Source organism: Solea senegalensis, linkage group LG21 (assembly GCF_019176455.1).
Source record: "Solea senegalensis isolate Sse05_10M linkage group LG21, IFAPA_SoseM_1, whole genome shotgun sequence".
Taxonomy (NCBI): Eukaryota; Metazoa; Chordata; class Actinopteri; order Pleuronectiformes; family Soleidae; genus Solea; species Solea senegalensis.
Window position 1 is genome coordinate 17,784,988 of NC_058040.1, and position 16,728 is coordinate 17,801,715.

A 16,728-nucleotide genomic window follows, 5' to 3' on the forward strand; every position below is an offset into this window, starting at 1 on the left:
ACATTCTGGTGATTTTCTTGTTGTTTGGTCCATAAAATGTAAAGGAAAAAACAACATGGTAAAAAAAAAAAAAAATTCAATCAGTGTGGACTAAACCTTGTTAGAATAAAAGTTTAAATGACAATAAATAAATGACTGAATAAATAAATAAAAGTTGTTCAATGACAGTTGTTCAACTTGGTTTAAATGAGCGGGGTTGACTTCAATGTCCATAGACGATCTTTGAGATGCCATATTAGTCACGTGACACGTATGTTTACATCCGGGCCCCCGGGGTTGAAGTTCCGCAGCTGCGCAGTGTGAGTCAGCTGACAGCAGCAGCCGTAGCGGATGTGAACGTCTCAACCATCATCCAAACACCAGACTCTCTGCTCTGTCTCCGCTGACCGTTACCAGGCGCGGAGAACCGGACAGCCGTCCCCCACTGTGCGGCCACGTCTTCCCTCCCGCAGGATGAGTGTCGGTGCTCCGAGAGGCCTGGCCAGCTCGGGGCAGAAGCCCATCTCGGAGATCCTCCACCCGCTGTGCGCCGCGGAGGAGCCGCTCTCCCCGGGGCCAGATGTCACAGTGAACGTCGATGGGGACAAGGTAGGTCCCGCGGGGGCCGAACCGAGGCAGGCTGATAGAGGCCAGTGATCCTAAATGAGTCAAGAGAACCAACACTGTTCTCTGTGTACAAGCCTGTTTTCAGTCAGTGTTTACAGGTTAAATAAACAGGGATAAATCATTAATGAATACTTTCTCTGGTTAATTTAGTATTTTATGTGTATTTATGGTTTACTCTGTATGACTGGAGTAGATATGGAACCATAAGAAAATGTCCTGTCAAGATCATTTTGATTTTATTGTGTTAAATGTTTTTATAAAGTGCTTTAAGTTGATTTATTTTGTTCATAAATTCATAAATCGTAATGGGCATCACCTTCTGTCCATATTTACCAGCATTTGGTTTCTTTTCATATTCAAATTTTCATATATGGACACAAGAAAATTTGGCCAATGTCACAATAATGACTTGCATTATCAGAAAATGTTACAAAATGTTAAAAAACAACAACAACCATGCTGCTAACATTAGCAAACAAATACATACATGACTGGAAAATGTTACCAACATTATGAAACATACATTTTTCTACAACGTGATGCTGATGGTACGTAAAAAATACGTACCATTAATGCAAGTAAATACAAAATTACTTGCATTATCAAAAATGTTGCAAAGTTTATTGTCAACATTACTTACATTGTCAGAACATGTTACAAAATGGGAAACATGCCACTAATGTTGCAAAAACAATGTTTATAATGTTACTAATGTTATAAAATGATGTACGTTATCATTTTTTTGTTTAAAGATGTATAGTGCAAATTAAAAAAAGTATATTTTACAAAGTGTACATAATCATTTTTAATTAATATTTACAGTTTTGTTTTATAAAAATAATACTAAATAACATATTTTTGGACTGAGTGGAAAGATGTGGCACTGACACAAAATAAATCACTAGCACTGTATGCTGGCGTTGTATACAATATTTTATAAGTCACTCGTGTAAAATATTCACAGAATTCTCCCTTGCAAATTCACCATGATTGACTCACTGTGAGTGCTTTTAACGATAAAAATAAAATCATAAACCGGCAGTTAGCGTTAAGCCTAAATGGTCTGAATTTACCGAGGAATTACAACGTTATAGAAACTCAAATGTCAACGACACAATCTTGAACCTTATGAATTCCCTCCACAAACTCTAGTTTATGGCGTCGTTTTCGGTCAAAAAACTGATTTTCCTCTCAGCTCAGATGTGCTGTATAAACACAGACGGACAATGCAAACACATGACCAAAGCTTTCACTCCACCTGCTGTTGTTTTTACTACAGAGCGATAACCTTAGCAACCACTGTGTTTTTTTTTTGTTAGTTAATAATTACCAGTAGGAGATGCTATAATCCTCCACTGCCCTTCTATAAAGCCAGTTTGCAAGGCGATGGTGGTTTTATTTTTCTCTCTTTCAGTCGCAGAGTCAGGCCTCAGGGAACAAAACAAAACATTCAGAGCACTAATAAAGTTTGGATTTTAACCATACAAATCCATTTGGAGGTTTAGATCAAGTGACAGCACGCAACTTATTAATTTCTTGGCATTAAAGTGTAGTTTTTGTAGTTTAATCGCACTGTTTTTCAAACAGTCCAGAACTATGAAGTGTGACTTTGTTTACTATGTCAATAATGAGCTGGTTTTTTGTGCGTTTACACATAATATTGAATCATATTCCACGCTTTGGTGTCTGGTGTTTTTTTAACTCATTATCTGTGTCAAGCAAGTAGAAAACAGTCTGAACATAAACATGCGACACTTAGGGACCGTTATGGTTTCACGATGAGCAGAACACCACATGATATTCCCTCCCCGAGTGAATACTTCAGATTCCTCCTGCCCGTTTGCCCCAGCGTGGCCGTCTCTGTCCGTGTCTCTGTGACCTGGTTGTTCGGTCACACTGATGCAACGCGACGCAATTATCTGGGCTGTGATTATCAGAGCAGGTTAGTGTAGCACCACTGTGGAGGAAAAACAACAACAACAAAAGAAGCACTTAGAACGTCAAGCGGCGCGTGAGAGACAGAGAGTGTGTGTGTGTGGTCTGTGGGTACAGTTAGAGAGAGTGTGTGGTGGAGTGAGAGAGGAGAAGAGGAGGCGAAGCACTTTTGAATCAGGAAAATGTGCATGTTTACACAAGTGTTCTTCGGAGGAAAAGTGATTTAGCTTTTCTGTTTTAGATATGCATTTAACCAAAAAAAAAATCTACTGACCTACCTACTCACCAACTGACCAATCGACCTACCTACCTACCTGCCTGTTTACAGTATTTACCTCTTTCTTTCGTTCTTTTGCACTGGTTTTTAACAAACAAGTTATATCACTGGTTTTAAACGCAGGAGAAGTCTAAAATAAGAAGTGGTCAATGTTCTGGGTCAGGCAAAGATGGCTGTATATTTACACTATATGTCAGCAGGGAAAGTAAGATCGCAACGTCATCATATTATATTGCAGAAACTACAATGAAAAGAATGGTTAAGACGAGGTTAAACATTGACTTTAATTTCTACGAACGATGTGGGAAACATTCAGAGATGTGCGGTGTGTGTGTGTGTGTGTGTGTGTGTGAATGAGGTTTCGTGAGCTTGTGCTTGGTTGTTTTTTTGATTTAGCGTATATATTTTGGTTTCACTTAATTTATTTGTTTTATTTACAATTTATTTGCTTGACTACATCATTTGTAGTGACCCGTGTATTTTAACTGCTCTTATATGAAAACAAACCCCTTTAGCTAGCTAGCAAGCTAGCTGATAGCAGTCAGTCACAAAACCCTAGCTAGCAAGCTACCTGCAAGCTATAATTGGCTAGCAAGCTAGCTGGTTGCTTTTATAAATATTGTTCTGCCCAAACAAAGTTTACGTTATATTACTTACAATAGCAGTAAAAAAATCTACTTATCTAGTGACGAGTGTATTTTTTTTGCTCGTATATAAAAAAACAATCATTAGCTAGCAAGCTAGCTGCTAGCTTTTACCCAAGTCAGTCAGTCCTAATGACCAGTGTATGAAACTGAACTTTTGACACAACATCAGTGCTACATTTTGTGGTGGTGTGTGTTTATGAGAATGTTTTCCATCTGTTGGATGAACATAAAATAGTCTCACCCATTCATTTATGTCACCCATTCATTTGGTGGTGTGTGACTGAGATGAATTAAACCAATTAAAAGTGATGATTAGCTGTTTTTTTAATTTAAATGCTTAGTGTGGAGGAAAACATGTTTTTAGGGCAATAACAAGAAAATACAATCAGAATTTGTTTGTCTTTGTTGCTGTTTTGGTGCAGAACACGCAAGCAACAGAACAAGGAGGTGAGATTACACAAATCTCAGGATTAAAAATCATCTGGGCATCTTAAATTAAGATTAAAGAATGAGCAAAAACAGGCGATATAATATTAAATGTACGTGTTATAAACATGTGTGCAGGATGTAATAAAACAGAAAACAAAAGTACAAATTGGTCAGATTATACCAAACACCGGATGAAGATTATATCAGGGATAAAGTATTTTCTTCCTCTTAGCAGTCGTGATGATGCAGTTCTGCTGCTGCCTCAGTGTTTTTTCCCACCTTCCTGTTACCGAGTTTGCACTTTGGTCACTGTTTGCTTTCAACATTCTGCTTCCTGCTGCTCGTCTAATGAGAGCTTCAGAGTCCTGTCTTAATGTGCGGGAGAGACAAAAAAACAACAAATCCACCATCAAATCCATCATGTTTTTCACTCCGCGTCTCACTAATGTATTTCTTTAATACCCTCTGTTATCTATGAGTGTAATGGAGATTAAACGCTATTTAACCACTTAATTCTCTTTTCTTCTAACAGTCTGCAGGTTGTTCCTTCAGTTTAAGAGACGTAGTTTCCACCTTTGTGGACGTCTACAACTGTATTTATTAGAATATAATCTTCTAAAATTACAGGTTCCGTACATGTCGTCACACTTGAAGCCATATTACTATATAACTACTTTAAATTTGGCACCTCAGATGTGTGATATTCTCATAGTTTTATGTCCGTGAAGAAGATTAAAACCACAATATATTGATTTCTTCAATTTTCCCTGAACATAATATCATGAAAACTTTCAAAATCATCTAATACCATTCCAGTTATTTGCAAATGCTGTTGTCTCTTTTACACACAGGAAGTAGATGCGACCATAAAAATCCTTTTAAAATCTCTACATTTTGCGACGAGAGGGAAAAAGGTAGGTGACGTCATGAAGGTTTGGTCACAGAAATGCTCATATATGCTATTTGTTGTCAGCAAAAACACACGCGTTCAAAGAGTTTATTTCAAATATTGTAAAAATTGGATTGTTTTGTGTCGTTAAAGCGGTTTAATGGTTTTTCTCCACACTCTGTGTTTTCCGTCTTCATCCTGCAAACGCTCCATTTCACTTCTCATCCATCATTCAATTAAAAAGGAGAGGGTGGTGTCAGATGATGCAGCCTCTGTGTGTGTGTGTGTGTGTGTTTTCTTGTATTTGTTACCTCTTTCGGACCTGTTCTTGCATAAACACTGACCTTGTCTGGACTAGGAGTCCTCATGTAGATCCAAAAACCTGGTCCTTAAGAGGCAGAACCTCATCTTGGAAGAACGGGTTAAGTTTAGAGCTACGATTTGAATTGTGGTCGACAGTGCAGTGTCCTAATAAGACGCACTGTGTAAACTCGTGTGTGTGTGTGGCCTAAACAAGAGCATCATTGACACGACCGCTTCTCTCTCTATCAGCTCTTTGTCTGCGTTCCGAATATATGATTTCACTCCGGTGCCACGTTGTCGTCCCACACACAGGAAGCGGTGTTGACCAACGGGACGCCCGTGGAGACGTCCAGCCCCGCCTCGGCGTCCTCGCTCTTCAACCGGCTGCAGCTGGACGACGACCTGGAGGTGGACGGCCGCGACCCGTACATCTCCACGGAGACTCAGGACCTGTTTGTCACCGTGGACGACCCCAAGAAGCACGTGTCCACCATGGAGACCTACATCACCTACAGAGTGTCCACCAAGGTCGGCCACGTTGATACACACACACACACACACACAGTTAATTCATGATGTACAACATGTTTCACTTAAATGATTCAAACATATGGGGATCATTTCACTTTATTCACTGTGTCTTTGTCGAGATGTGTTACCCAGTGTTTGTTTCCCGTGGGCCACGTCTGCTGTCAGATTGAGGTTAAAATTATAGAACATGTATAAAAATAGTACATACTCATACTTCTGGTTTGTATGAGGCAAACCCAGTCATAATAATACACTGAATAACCACCGAGGGACGACTCTGCTGGTTGCTAAAAAGAACTCTGTTTGAATGGAAGGTCTATGGGAAAATCAGCGTCTTGATTTAGAACAAGAGTTCATGGCCTCAATCACTAGTTTCGGGGCTTTTTTGAATATAGAGGAAAATTTCAGCTAAAGTTGGAGACTTTTTAGTTGACACCAAGGTTATTATAGCTAACCAAAAGTAATGAAACAACAAAAACTAAAATTGAAAAAACACTTTTCTTAATTGATATAAAATCTAGAGGTTTTTTTTTTAAAACCAGTAACTAACTGAAACTGAATTGTTGTGAAAAAATAGTTTTTGTAAATGAATTCCATTCATAATCCTTTTGGATTCATATAAGGTGTGTTTATTTTTTCAATTTTGAAACTTACTTATTAATTATATAACGCAGCCTAATTTTCAAACTGGTGAGGCAGCGTTTCCTTATTGTTTGTTTTATAAATGTTTTCATAATTAAGTCTGCCCTTTTTATAGGTGAGAATAATGTCACTTTATAAAAATATTTTTAAAAAAAAGAAAGATTTTTTTTTAGGATTAGTGCTGAAACAATTAATTGATTATTAATCAGTTACTGAATCAACTGTTTTGATGTTTTTTTTCATAATTAAACAAAGTTGTGAATATTGTCTGGTTTCTTTGCTCCATATAACAAAGAAATCATTAAAAAAACACACTAACACACTACTAAACGATTACTCCATGAACCGAGAGAATAATCGACAGATTATCCATGATTGAAGTCATTGTTATTTGCAGCTCTAATTAGGATAAAGTTCAGCATCAGTTCAGCAGGAACTCGTCAAAGAGGAAGCGGATTGCGACACTAACGTGCAAAGAAATGTAGAAAATTTCACCAGCAAAGTCAGATTAAACCAGTTTGAACTGAAAAGTAAAAGTAAACAAAAAAAACAAAAACAGAAGAATGTAATCGACAGGTGTCCTTTTTCACAGCTGCTTTATTTGCTTTTTCCTGTGGCAAAAATGTAGAGTTTACAGAAGAATACACAGCAGATAATGTCCTGAACATTACATCACTTACATAAACTCTCAGTTTCACCTTTGAACTTCACACGGTAAATATTTAGCAGTTACTTTAACATTTAACACTGAAGCTGATGTACTTTTGAGAGGGATGATCCTGCTGGATCACTGTTGTCAGAGGGCGTGTGTGTGTGTGTGTGTGTGTTTGAACGTCAACAGAAGCATGTGTTCACGAGCACAGATGAACACAGACCTTCATGTGCCCTCATGTATTCACTGATGAACTATACATTCATGTAGTAACTTACATTTTCAGGGGGGTTATGATAACGTAGAAGGAAAAAAACTAGGCTTTTATGATGTAAATGTCCTGTCCAATTCTATGTGTGTGTGTGTGTGTGTGTGTGAAGGCTGCAACGATTATTCAACGATTTCTCAATGAATCCTCAACTATTTTGCTAATCGATTCATCGTTTGAGTGTTTTTTAAATCATTAAAATAAGTTTATCTGATTTTTCAGCTTCTTAAATGGGAATATTTTCTGGTTTCTTTGCTCCAGGCCATTTAAGAAATGAAATCATAAAAAAACGGAATAATTGGATCGAGAACATCGCCGTTGTTTTTTTTTTCTACATTAAACAATTACTTGTTTAGTTCATAAAAGAGTCAGAAAATGTGAAAGAAAAAAGATGTTTCCATACACCCTTTAACCGAGCGACGAAAGCAGAAAATATTCTCCTCTAAAAAGCTGTAAATGTCAGAGAAGCTGTTTGAATTCTAAAAACACTCTCAAACAAGTCAGCGGTTCATTTCACCGCAGCTCTAGTTTCAACTTATTTAACGTCCACCATGTTTTTAATTTTGCTTCAGACGACACGGATAGAATTCGACCTTCCTGAATACTGCGTGAGACGACGCTACCAGGACTTTGACTGGCTGAGGATCAAGTTAGAAGACAGTCAGCCCACTCACCTCATCCCTGTAGGTTCAGCTCACACCTTCACTGCTGCACTTTTCCACTTACAACATGTTGGACTTACTTATTCTCCTCTCTCTGTGTCTCTGTGTCTTCAGCCGCTGCCAGAGAAGTTTGTGATGAAGGGCGTCGTCGACCGCTTCTCAGAGGAGTTCGTGGAGACAAGGATGAAAGCGCTGGACAAGTTCCTGAAGCGAGTCGCCGACCATCCTGTCCTCTCCTTCAACCCACACCTGAACACTTTCCTCTCTGCCAAGGTGAGACCCATCGCACCAGGAAGTCACATATTTAACGTCACACAGGCTTTTCTTTCCCGGATTCTCGGTTTCACTGTGTTCTTTTAAGCCTGGTTCACACTTACAAGTATTTAAGCCTCATGATCTGCTCGCTGGAAGGTTTTGGGATTTGGGATTGTACCTCAGACCCTGATCTCATTTCCTTGAGCATAAAAACTGAGTTTGGACACAGTGAAGAAGAAAGAGAAGGAAAAAGATATCTTGAGTCTTTATTAGACGTAAAATCATAGACCTTAAAAGAGAAATGAATGCTGTTTTCTGGTTTTGATGCTTTGAGATTCGTAAATCGTCGCCTACAACCAGGCACCTACTGGACGGCACTTCTATGTGTTTTTATTGTCTATTTTCCTCTAAATGGAAACATCATTGACTTGATATTCCATTAAAGAAGACAAGTTATAAACTAATGTTGAATGTAGTTCTCCATTGCAACCAGTGGGTTCGCCCCCTGGTGGCAGACTGCTACCTTTCATCTTGGCTTCACTTCTCAAACTAGAAAAATGTTTATTGTATGTTTATGTGGGGAAACCTGCTGATCAATAGCTCAGGAGTGTGTTTCATCCATTTTATACACAATTTATAAACAAGAAAACAACAGCGGCTCATCAGAGAGAAGAAGACATAAAAACACACTGAATTTAAATCTGGTTTTTCCCACTTTATCCGCCGTCACTTCTCGTGTGATTCCGCGATGAGACACATCAGTCGGCGCCTCCTCCTGGTGGTCGTGTAGTGTGGTGTAGTGTGGGTTTTCCACAGCAATCTCTGCATCGTGAACTTGGCTCCACCACACAGTTTCTTGTATTACTCAGCTTCTCCTGCTGGGTTTTGTCCAAAACAAATCAAAACACCGAATCCTTCCAGTCGGATGCACAACCACAGAATGCAGCGCCGCTTCCTCTCCGCCTCTCGACTTGGCTCGTGATTTTGCCTCGTCTGCCTACAACCACAAATTTAGTCTCTAAGTAGCAGAGAGACGCGAGACAAAGACTTTTATTGATCCCTGTGAGGAGGAGACAGGACACGTGTAACATGTGTGAGTTTCTTCTGTGACTGCAGGACCTGAACAAGCGTCAGGGTCTGGCTCTGCTGACCAAAGTGGGCGAGTCGGTGAAGCACGTGGCCGGAGGCTACAAGCTGCGAGCGCGGCCGGCGGAGTTCTGCGCCATGGGCGAGTACCTGGACACGTTCACGCAGAAACTGGGGACCATTGACCGCATCGCTCAGAGGATCCTCAAGGAGCAGTCAGGTAACGATGAAAGAGATGGGAGTGACTAATTATCACTTTCACTTTCCATGTCTGGCAGATATTTAGACGTCACAACGCGCTGGTGAATCTTTGTCTGTGATTGGACGGTCGTCGTGCGGAAGTCCCGAGGTTCTACCGTTACCAGTAATATGTGTGCAAAGCTCTATTTCTGCTGCTTTCCAGTATCCATCCATCCATTCATTACCCCTTTATCCTCCACGTGAGGGTGACGGCGGGTGCTGCACACATCGCCAGTCTAACAGTGAATTATCTAGTTATCACAAAACAGTCTAGGAGCTTTGGTTCGCTCTGTTCAAGGAGAATTCTGGTATTTTTCTGGCCCTTTGTGTATAAATGTGGGTGTAAGTTTGGTTATGGTCCAGAAGATCGCCCTTGGGTGGCATCTAAAGCTGCAGTGTAACCTTACGGGGGAAACCGCCGCATTCTGAGTGATCTCCATTAAAAAGTGCTTGTTTTTGCCAATAAATACATGGCTTGTTAGTGTAAGAGTCGGACAACAACAACAACAACAACAGCAAGTCTCTTGTCTCCTCCGTGACTAGTTCTGCTTGGCCCGTGATGCATTCACTGATTCTCGTAAGAAAAAAAACCTCTCGCAGCGTTCGTGCGCACACGTACACATTGTCCTGTCAATCCTGGCTTTCTCCAAATATTGTTGTGGGACAAATACCGGACTTCCCTTTTAAACATGGTGTTGTTGGTGTGAGATCTGTAATCTTCAGTTTTGTGACAAATACTTTACAGTTAGTTTTGTTGATTTTAATCAACATTTAATTGAGATTTTACAAATACGAAAAATGACTGCAGGTCAAAAAAATGTGCAGCTCACTGAGCTTTTACCGACTACTCCACTGTAGTGCTGTTTGCACTGCACACTCCTACTTCCTGCGCTCTTACCTGCAGCTGTGTGTCCACGCACACACACACGTGTCAGTGTGTGTGTTGTTATTCAGTCTCGCGTCACGTGGCTAACTTTCTCGTGACGAGCTTCGTTGTGATGTGTCGTTTGGGCTCCAGAATACCTGACGGAGCAGCGCGAGTACGGCTCCGTGTACTCCAGCTGGGCGGGCTCGGAGGAGGAGCTGCATCGCCCCCTGGAGGGCGTGGCCACCACCGTGTCAGAGTGCTGCTGTGCCATGGACGACCTGAGCGAGAACATGAGCCAGGACTTTCTGCCCGTGCTCCGAGAGTACGTCCTCTACGTGGAGTCCATGAAGGTGAGACGAAGGTGCACAGTGTGGGATTTAGCGACGTCTGCTGGTGAAGTTGTGTATTACAGCTGAATATCTTTCACATCAGCGAAAGAGTTCTCGTTATAACCTTCAAAAAATTGTTGATATTTGGAGAAGAGCAGCTCCTGGTGGAAAAATATAGGGATCATTCAGTTTATAAATTCTGCCAAATGGAAATAATATCACCTGAATCTTACGCACTGAACCTTTAAAACAGTGTTTATTTTCCACTTATCTCTTGCTTTCATTAGTTTTTCCCCACAGATTTGTTGTTAAAGCAGTAAAATATGTTAAAGCGAAGTCGTCCTTAGACACACACAGACGCAGACGTGTCACCTTTGACCCCTCCTCCCCGACCAATAAACCGGAAGTGTCATCTGTGAATTCTGCTTGTGTCACATCCTCTTCTAAGTCATGACTCGGCAGATCCTCACTATCAGTGACACACACCTCTAATTTTTGTTTACAGACTGTTTTGAGGAAGCGGGACCAGAGCCAGGCCGAGTACGAGGGACGGCTCGAGGCGGCCATACTGCGCAGACAGGAGGACAAAATGCCTGTAAGCGTCTCCCTGTCCCGTGTGGACGTTTTTAAAACTGCTGTGTTTGCTCTTCACGTGTCCACAAGTGTCTTTACTTTAAACTTCTTTTCACCCAAAGTGTGAAGACCAGAGTTGATTTATTCACAAGACGGCTTTAATTTTAACACTAATTTAATCTAACTGTGTGTAACTGACACACAAATTCGTTCAAGTGTCACACAATGATTTCAGCTCAGTTTTTCTGAATTAACGAGAAAAATAAACAGTTTTTCTGTTTAAATTTGATTATTTTACAGTAAAAAAAAATTCCCTTAGAGATTATTTTAATCATCCATAAATTTCAGATTATTTCCATTAAAACAATATTGTCATCGCTGTTTTTCAAGTTTCAAATCAGTGATTTTCAATAATTGATTAATCTGTCGATTAATAGTTGTTTGGTTTGTAAAATGTTGAAATATATTGATCAGTTTTTATCAAACCTGGAAATTAATCAGTTTTAATGATTTCTTTGTTACATGGAGCAAAGGAACCAGAAAATATTCACATTTAAGAAACTGAAAAATCAAAAAAACCTGTTTTATTTATTGAAAAAAACAACCCTCAAACCTATTAATTGATTATCAAAATATTTAATAATCGATTAATAACAGTTACAGCCCTATTTCAGATCAGTTTTCCTGAATTTTGAAAAGAAATCATCCTGAATTAACGATATACTTCAAAATCCCACCAGTTGTAAGTAATGTCAATGAAATGAGATTAAAGTATCGCAAAGTTGAAATTATGCTTTTATATAAAAATAGAGCAGAAATGTACTTTTTTCTAGGAAAAATAACTTTTTTAACTCCAAAATAATAATAAATAAACAACAACATGCTTCTGTGAACCAACAGTACACTTCCATACAACCTAAAGCCACACAGACTCCCTGTGACTGTTGTATTATGTCCCTTCAAACCCCCCGTAGCTGTAGTTGTCTCTGTGTCGCTGTAGATGCCCGTGGAGGTGGAGAAATGCCAGGACAAGGTGGAGTGTTTCAACGCCGACCTGAAGGCCGACTGGGAACGCTGGCAGAGCAACAAGCGGCAAGACTTCAAGCAGCTCCTCACCGGCATGGCCGACAAAAACATCAACTACTACGAGAAGGTACAAACTCCAGTATTAATACTTTGTTCCGGCAGCTTTAGATGAGGGTCAGTGCACGGCTGGATCTCTGTGGAGAGTTTTCCTGCCAACATGGCGGCGTAAACAGAACCGGAGCTAGCTACTCGTTGTTAGCGCTAGCTGAATGTCGTAGCATCTGGAGTTCATGTAGTTTCAAATACACCAGAGAACATTTAAAAGACAGACAGACAGACAGACACGTAGACAGGTCTTCACTTGTAAAAATGGTCCAGTGTGATTGTCAACACCAGTGTTTCCATGAGTTTATTGGCCAGTAAGGAGAAGTTTCCACGTCTTGTAGCGCCGTGTAATGTGTTTAAAACACTCCAATAAAATGTTGTTTGGAACATTATGACGTTAAAGAAACTGAGAATGGCGTGAAATGATATGTCTCGTGTCTCTGTGTGACTCCGCAGTGTCAGGCGGCGTGGGAGTCGCTCATCACTCTGCTCCAGGACAAACAGACTGAAGACAAACGGAGTGAGACGAACTGAGACACCGACTTTTCTCTCTCTCTCTCCCCCTCACTCTCTTTATCACACACACACACACACTCAATGTCACGCCAAGGAAAAGGAACAGCCGCTCCTGTTCTCTGCTGAGACGATTGTACAGCGGGTGACGTCGTCCTGACCTGCAACAGAGGTAACAAACGGTGCGTTCAAGGACAGCAGGGAAACGAGACATCTCTGCTCAATGTACATTAACTTTTTCTACTTCTTATTTTCCTCATTGTCGGTTGCCAATGTTCTTTTTTTTGTGTGTTTATTTAACCGCGGTTTGTTTTTTTCCGCCCATTTTCACATTGAGCCAAATGTGAGGGATGAGGGAACAGTTAAGCTTTTATTTTGAAGGCCGACTCTGAACTGTTCTTATGAGAGGATGTGAAGTTCCTTTAAGGTTGTGAAAGTGACACTAAAAACTCCACCGATATCGGAATTCTTCTGAAATGTGTCTCATTTGCTATAAATAAGGAAGCTAATGTTTTATACTTCACAACCACACCTGTTAATCTTGCATGTTTTGTTACGGTGGATCATTTTTCTACTGCTGTTTTTTGCCACTGTTGTTAAAATGTACAAAAAAAGAAGTTTTTGTGGCAGTAGCGGTTCACGTAGGAAACGGTGACATCTAGTGGTGAGACTGCAGAAATCTGCCCCCCTTTCCCTGGAGCTCCAGGGAACTACGGTGGCCTTCAGTGGCCAGAAAGGACATCATTATTCAATGGCTCAATCTACAGCTACTTAAACCAAATGTTCTCTTTAACGTCATTATTCTCTCACTGGATCTTTTTAAGGATTATTTCTTTGGAGGCATCTTGACGGCATTGATGGCATCTTTGACAATGATGGCGCTGTGGTGTGTGAGTGCCGGAGTCGAATACCTCAAGTCTCCTTGTTCACTTTGATTTAGTGTGTCCTTGTGCGCCTGTGTTTTATTTTGTGCACAGTGCAATAGCACCACTTGGTGGTCAAACTCGGTACAGTGTCCGTTACTGACACGGACACATTTAATTCTCTTTGAGTTTATCCATTTTTTTTTGATTCATAGGCCATTTTCCTGCCGTAGTGGCCCTCGTCTAACATCTCCACATCCCATTGTTATGATTTTTGTCTCTTTGAGGTCATAATTTAAACAATTCTCTCTGCACACTTGGGTCTAGTCTTAATCCCTGTTGGAATTGTTGATGCAAAAAGAGTTTTGTGGTCCAAAGTCTTACATTTAAAGGCCCTGTGTGTTGGATTTCCCAAAATCCATCGGTGTAATTGAAAAAAATGTGCTTTTATTATTTGATAATCACTAAAAATCGGGAATATTTGTGTTTTAAAACCCTTCATTCTCTGATTTATCTGCATATATTGGAAGCCTCTCCGTCAGAGTCTGCCACGTTGCTACACGAGCCCCGGAATCTAATCTGCAGTGTCAGCACTAGATGTGACTCAATCCCGGACGTGGGGGGAATATTTAAAGAAAAAACAATGCCACTTGATTTCACACATGGACTTAAATGAGTCACAGATGTCGACGTCGTCTCGTCTGTGACACGTTTGTTGCCGGGCTTGACTCTTATGCTCATGTGGTTTGGCCTTAATCTGAGATAATCTGACATCAGTGACTGGGTGACTTTTCCCTGAGATTGTTGTTGACCATAGAGACTGTAAGTGAGAGTTTGAGCATGAATGACTCCTATATGTCAACAATTGAATCCTATATCACGTATTTTTGACTGGTGATTCTCGAGCAGGTGATAATTTACTTTCCTATCACCATGTTGTGACCTTAAAAAACGGCGGAAATGTTCATCTTTTACATCCCACGATCATAATTCCTGTTTGAAAATATCTCCATAGCAGACGTGCAGACATCAGGGGCAGCAACATTGGGAATATGTCAGCTTTTTTTGGTAGTTTTTTTGCTACTCGGAGCTTATTTAAAACATGTTGCTTTCCTGAGCCAGGTTTTACTCGTCGATTCTCCTCCGTGTGTCCGTCGTTCAGCTGTAAAGACACAAATGTTTTGTATTTAATTGCAGAGTGCAGAGAAAGCAGCAAGTTGAATGGAGCCTGATGCTAAAAAAACAGGCTGAATGACTGTGTTTAGAGTCAGTTTTTCTGCACTGGCTGGTTGTTTTTCTCATATATTGTGGAGAATTACATGCCTTGAAATAACCATTTTGCTAATTTTCCACTCTTTGCATCCTTTTATATCCTTTAAACATCATATACATGTCAAAAGTAGATTGGTTTTACACAGTTGTCAACAGCTCAGATCAGGAAAAGCCCTGGAATTAAACAAGATTAAACGGGTGCTGTAGAACTTTTGGCCACTAGTTGTGCTCTAGAGCACTTCAATCGATATGATCGGTACTTTTTTGTCATTTTGTTTACAGCTGAGGAAATAAAACGTCCGTAAAGAAGCGGCATCAGTGCGTCTGTAGACCTTCTTGCTCTCTGGTGTAAATGAAGTAGCTGATCTCTTTTTTTTTTTCCTTTTGTTTTGCTCTAATGACAATATTCTGTATATTCAGTTTACCCCAATGTACAGCTGAGTTATAAAATACAGCGTAGTCTATTTTTGTATGAAAAAAAGGGATGTTGTTGTTCCGATGAGAATGTGAATATTATCATTTTAGATTCTTTTGTAAATCTGGCAAAAACAGAAACGGTTAAATTTTCTTTATTCTTGATGCTCTTGTGTTTTTCCCCTCTCAACTCATAGCTATTGTAAAAGCCCTGTATTATATCTATATATATATATACATATATATATATGTATACATACTGTGTGCCTGCTGATTATTGTTTGCACTATATATATTTATATATATACTGTATATGTATGTATGTAGCTCCACCTCCTGGCAGAAATGTCTGCTCAAAATAAGAGATCAGTTTGTTAACCTGCCAAAAACCTGTCTTTCAGCGATTCAGTTCAGATCAGCTAAAATGGCCGCCACTGTATACATCTATAAAATGGCCACCCCTGTACACGCCTATAAAATGAATGACTAAGATGGCCGCACTGTAAAAAAAAAAGCTGTGGAGAGGAGAAACATTGACATTTCCTTTTTTTTCTAAATGTACAAATCGAAGGTTTTTGAGCCAAATGTCCCGTTCTTTTTTTTTCCCTCCCGTCTTCCTCGCGCACTCTTTTCTCGCACATGAAGCACAGGAAAAACGCGAACAATCAAACCTGTGGGAACTTATAGTTTTAACTCGTACGACTCATGAACGTGTGAAATCCAGTCTTTTGGTCTTTCTTAACTTTCTGTTGTTCTGTTTACGTTCAGAGTTCCTAATAATGTACATTTGGATGTGAATAACACCTTGTTGTAATTATGAATACGCTTGTATATTGATGTTGTTTTTGATGCAATTTATCTTTACCTCAAATGAATTTCTTTTTGGATATATTGGACCAATAATAAAAAATGAGTTAATTTGATATATTTGTTTTTCTTTTGTCGCATTGTACTTTTGGTTTTCCAGCAGTTGAATAGGAATATGCATTAAGAACCGTAACCAGCATGAATTTTTCTCAGAATTCACATTTTCTGATTTTAATCTCCGAATTTCTGACTTTAATCTCAGAATTCAGACTCTAATCTCAGAATTCAGACTCTAATCTCAGAATTCAGACTTTCCTATTTTAATCTCAGAATTAAGACCTTCAGACTCTAATCTCAGAATTCAGACTTTCTGATTTTAATCTCGGAATTCAGACTTTTTGACTTTGATCTCAGAATTCCGAATTTCTGACTAATCTCAGAATTCAGACTTTTTGACTTTGATCTCAGAATTCCGAATTTCTGACTAATCTCAGAATTCCAAATTTCTGACTTTAATCTCAGAATTCTGTATGATT

The 16,728-nt window shown here is 39.7% G+C and overlaps 1 protein-coding gene across 2 annotated transcripts; it reads left to right on the top strand.

Moving 5' to 3' along the window:
* The first annotated feature begins 90 nt into the window (after positions 1 to 90).
* snx30 (sorting nexin family member 30) lies at positions 91 to 16,308 on the top strand. 2 transcript variants are annotated; one of them, XR_006358148.1, is made up of 9 exons: positions 91 to 588; positions 5,399 to 5,614; positions 7,752 to 7,862; positions 7,956 to 8,114; positions 9,213 to 9,402; positions 10,441 to 10,640; positions 11,125 to 11,214; positions 12,167 to 12,345; positions 12,780 to 16,308. XR_006358148.1 is itself a non-coding variant. In XM_044012559.1 (9 exons), the coding sequence occupies exons 1-9, from the start codon at positions 454 to 456 to the stop codon at positions 12,855 to 12,857; spliced, it is 1,332 nt and encodes a 443-aa protein (XP_043868494.1). In that variant the 5' UTR covers positions 94 to 453; the 3' UTR covers positions 12,858 to 16,308. The 2 variants fall into 2 exon arrangements, 1 of the variants encoding a protein (XP_043868494.1); XM_044012559.1 differs by having other exon boundaries at positions 94 to 588; positions 12,193 to 12,345.
* Positions 16,309 to 16,728: the final 420 nt, after the last annotated feature.

Excerpts from the sequence above, each read along its gene's own strand:
- snx30 (XM_044012559.1), top strand. The coding sequence starts at position 454 with ATGAGTGTCGGTGCTCCGAGAGGCCTGGCCAGCTCGGGGCAGAAGCCC. Across the intron at positions 589-5,398 it reads TGAACGTCGATGGGGACAAG|GAAGCGGTGTTGACCAACGG; the intron begins GTAGGTCCCGCG and ends TCCCACACACAG. Across the intron at positions 5,615-7,751 it reads CCTACAGAGTGTCCACCAAG|ACGACACGGATAGAATTCGA; the intron begins GTCGGCCACGTT and ends ATTTTGCTTCAG.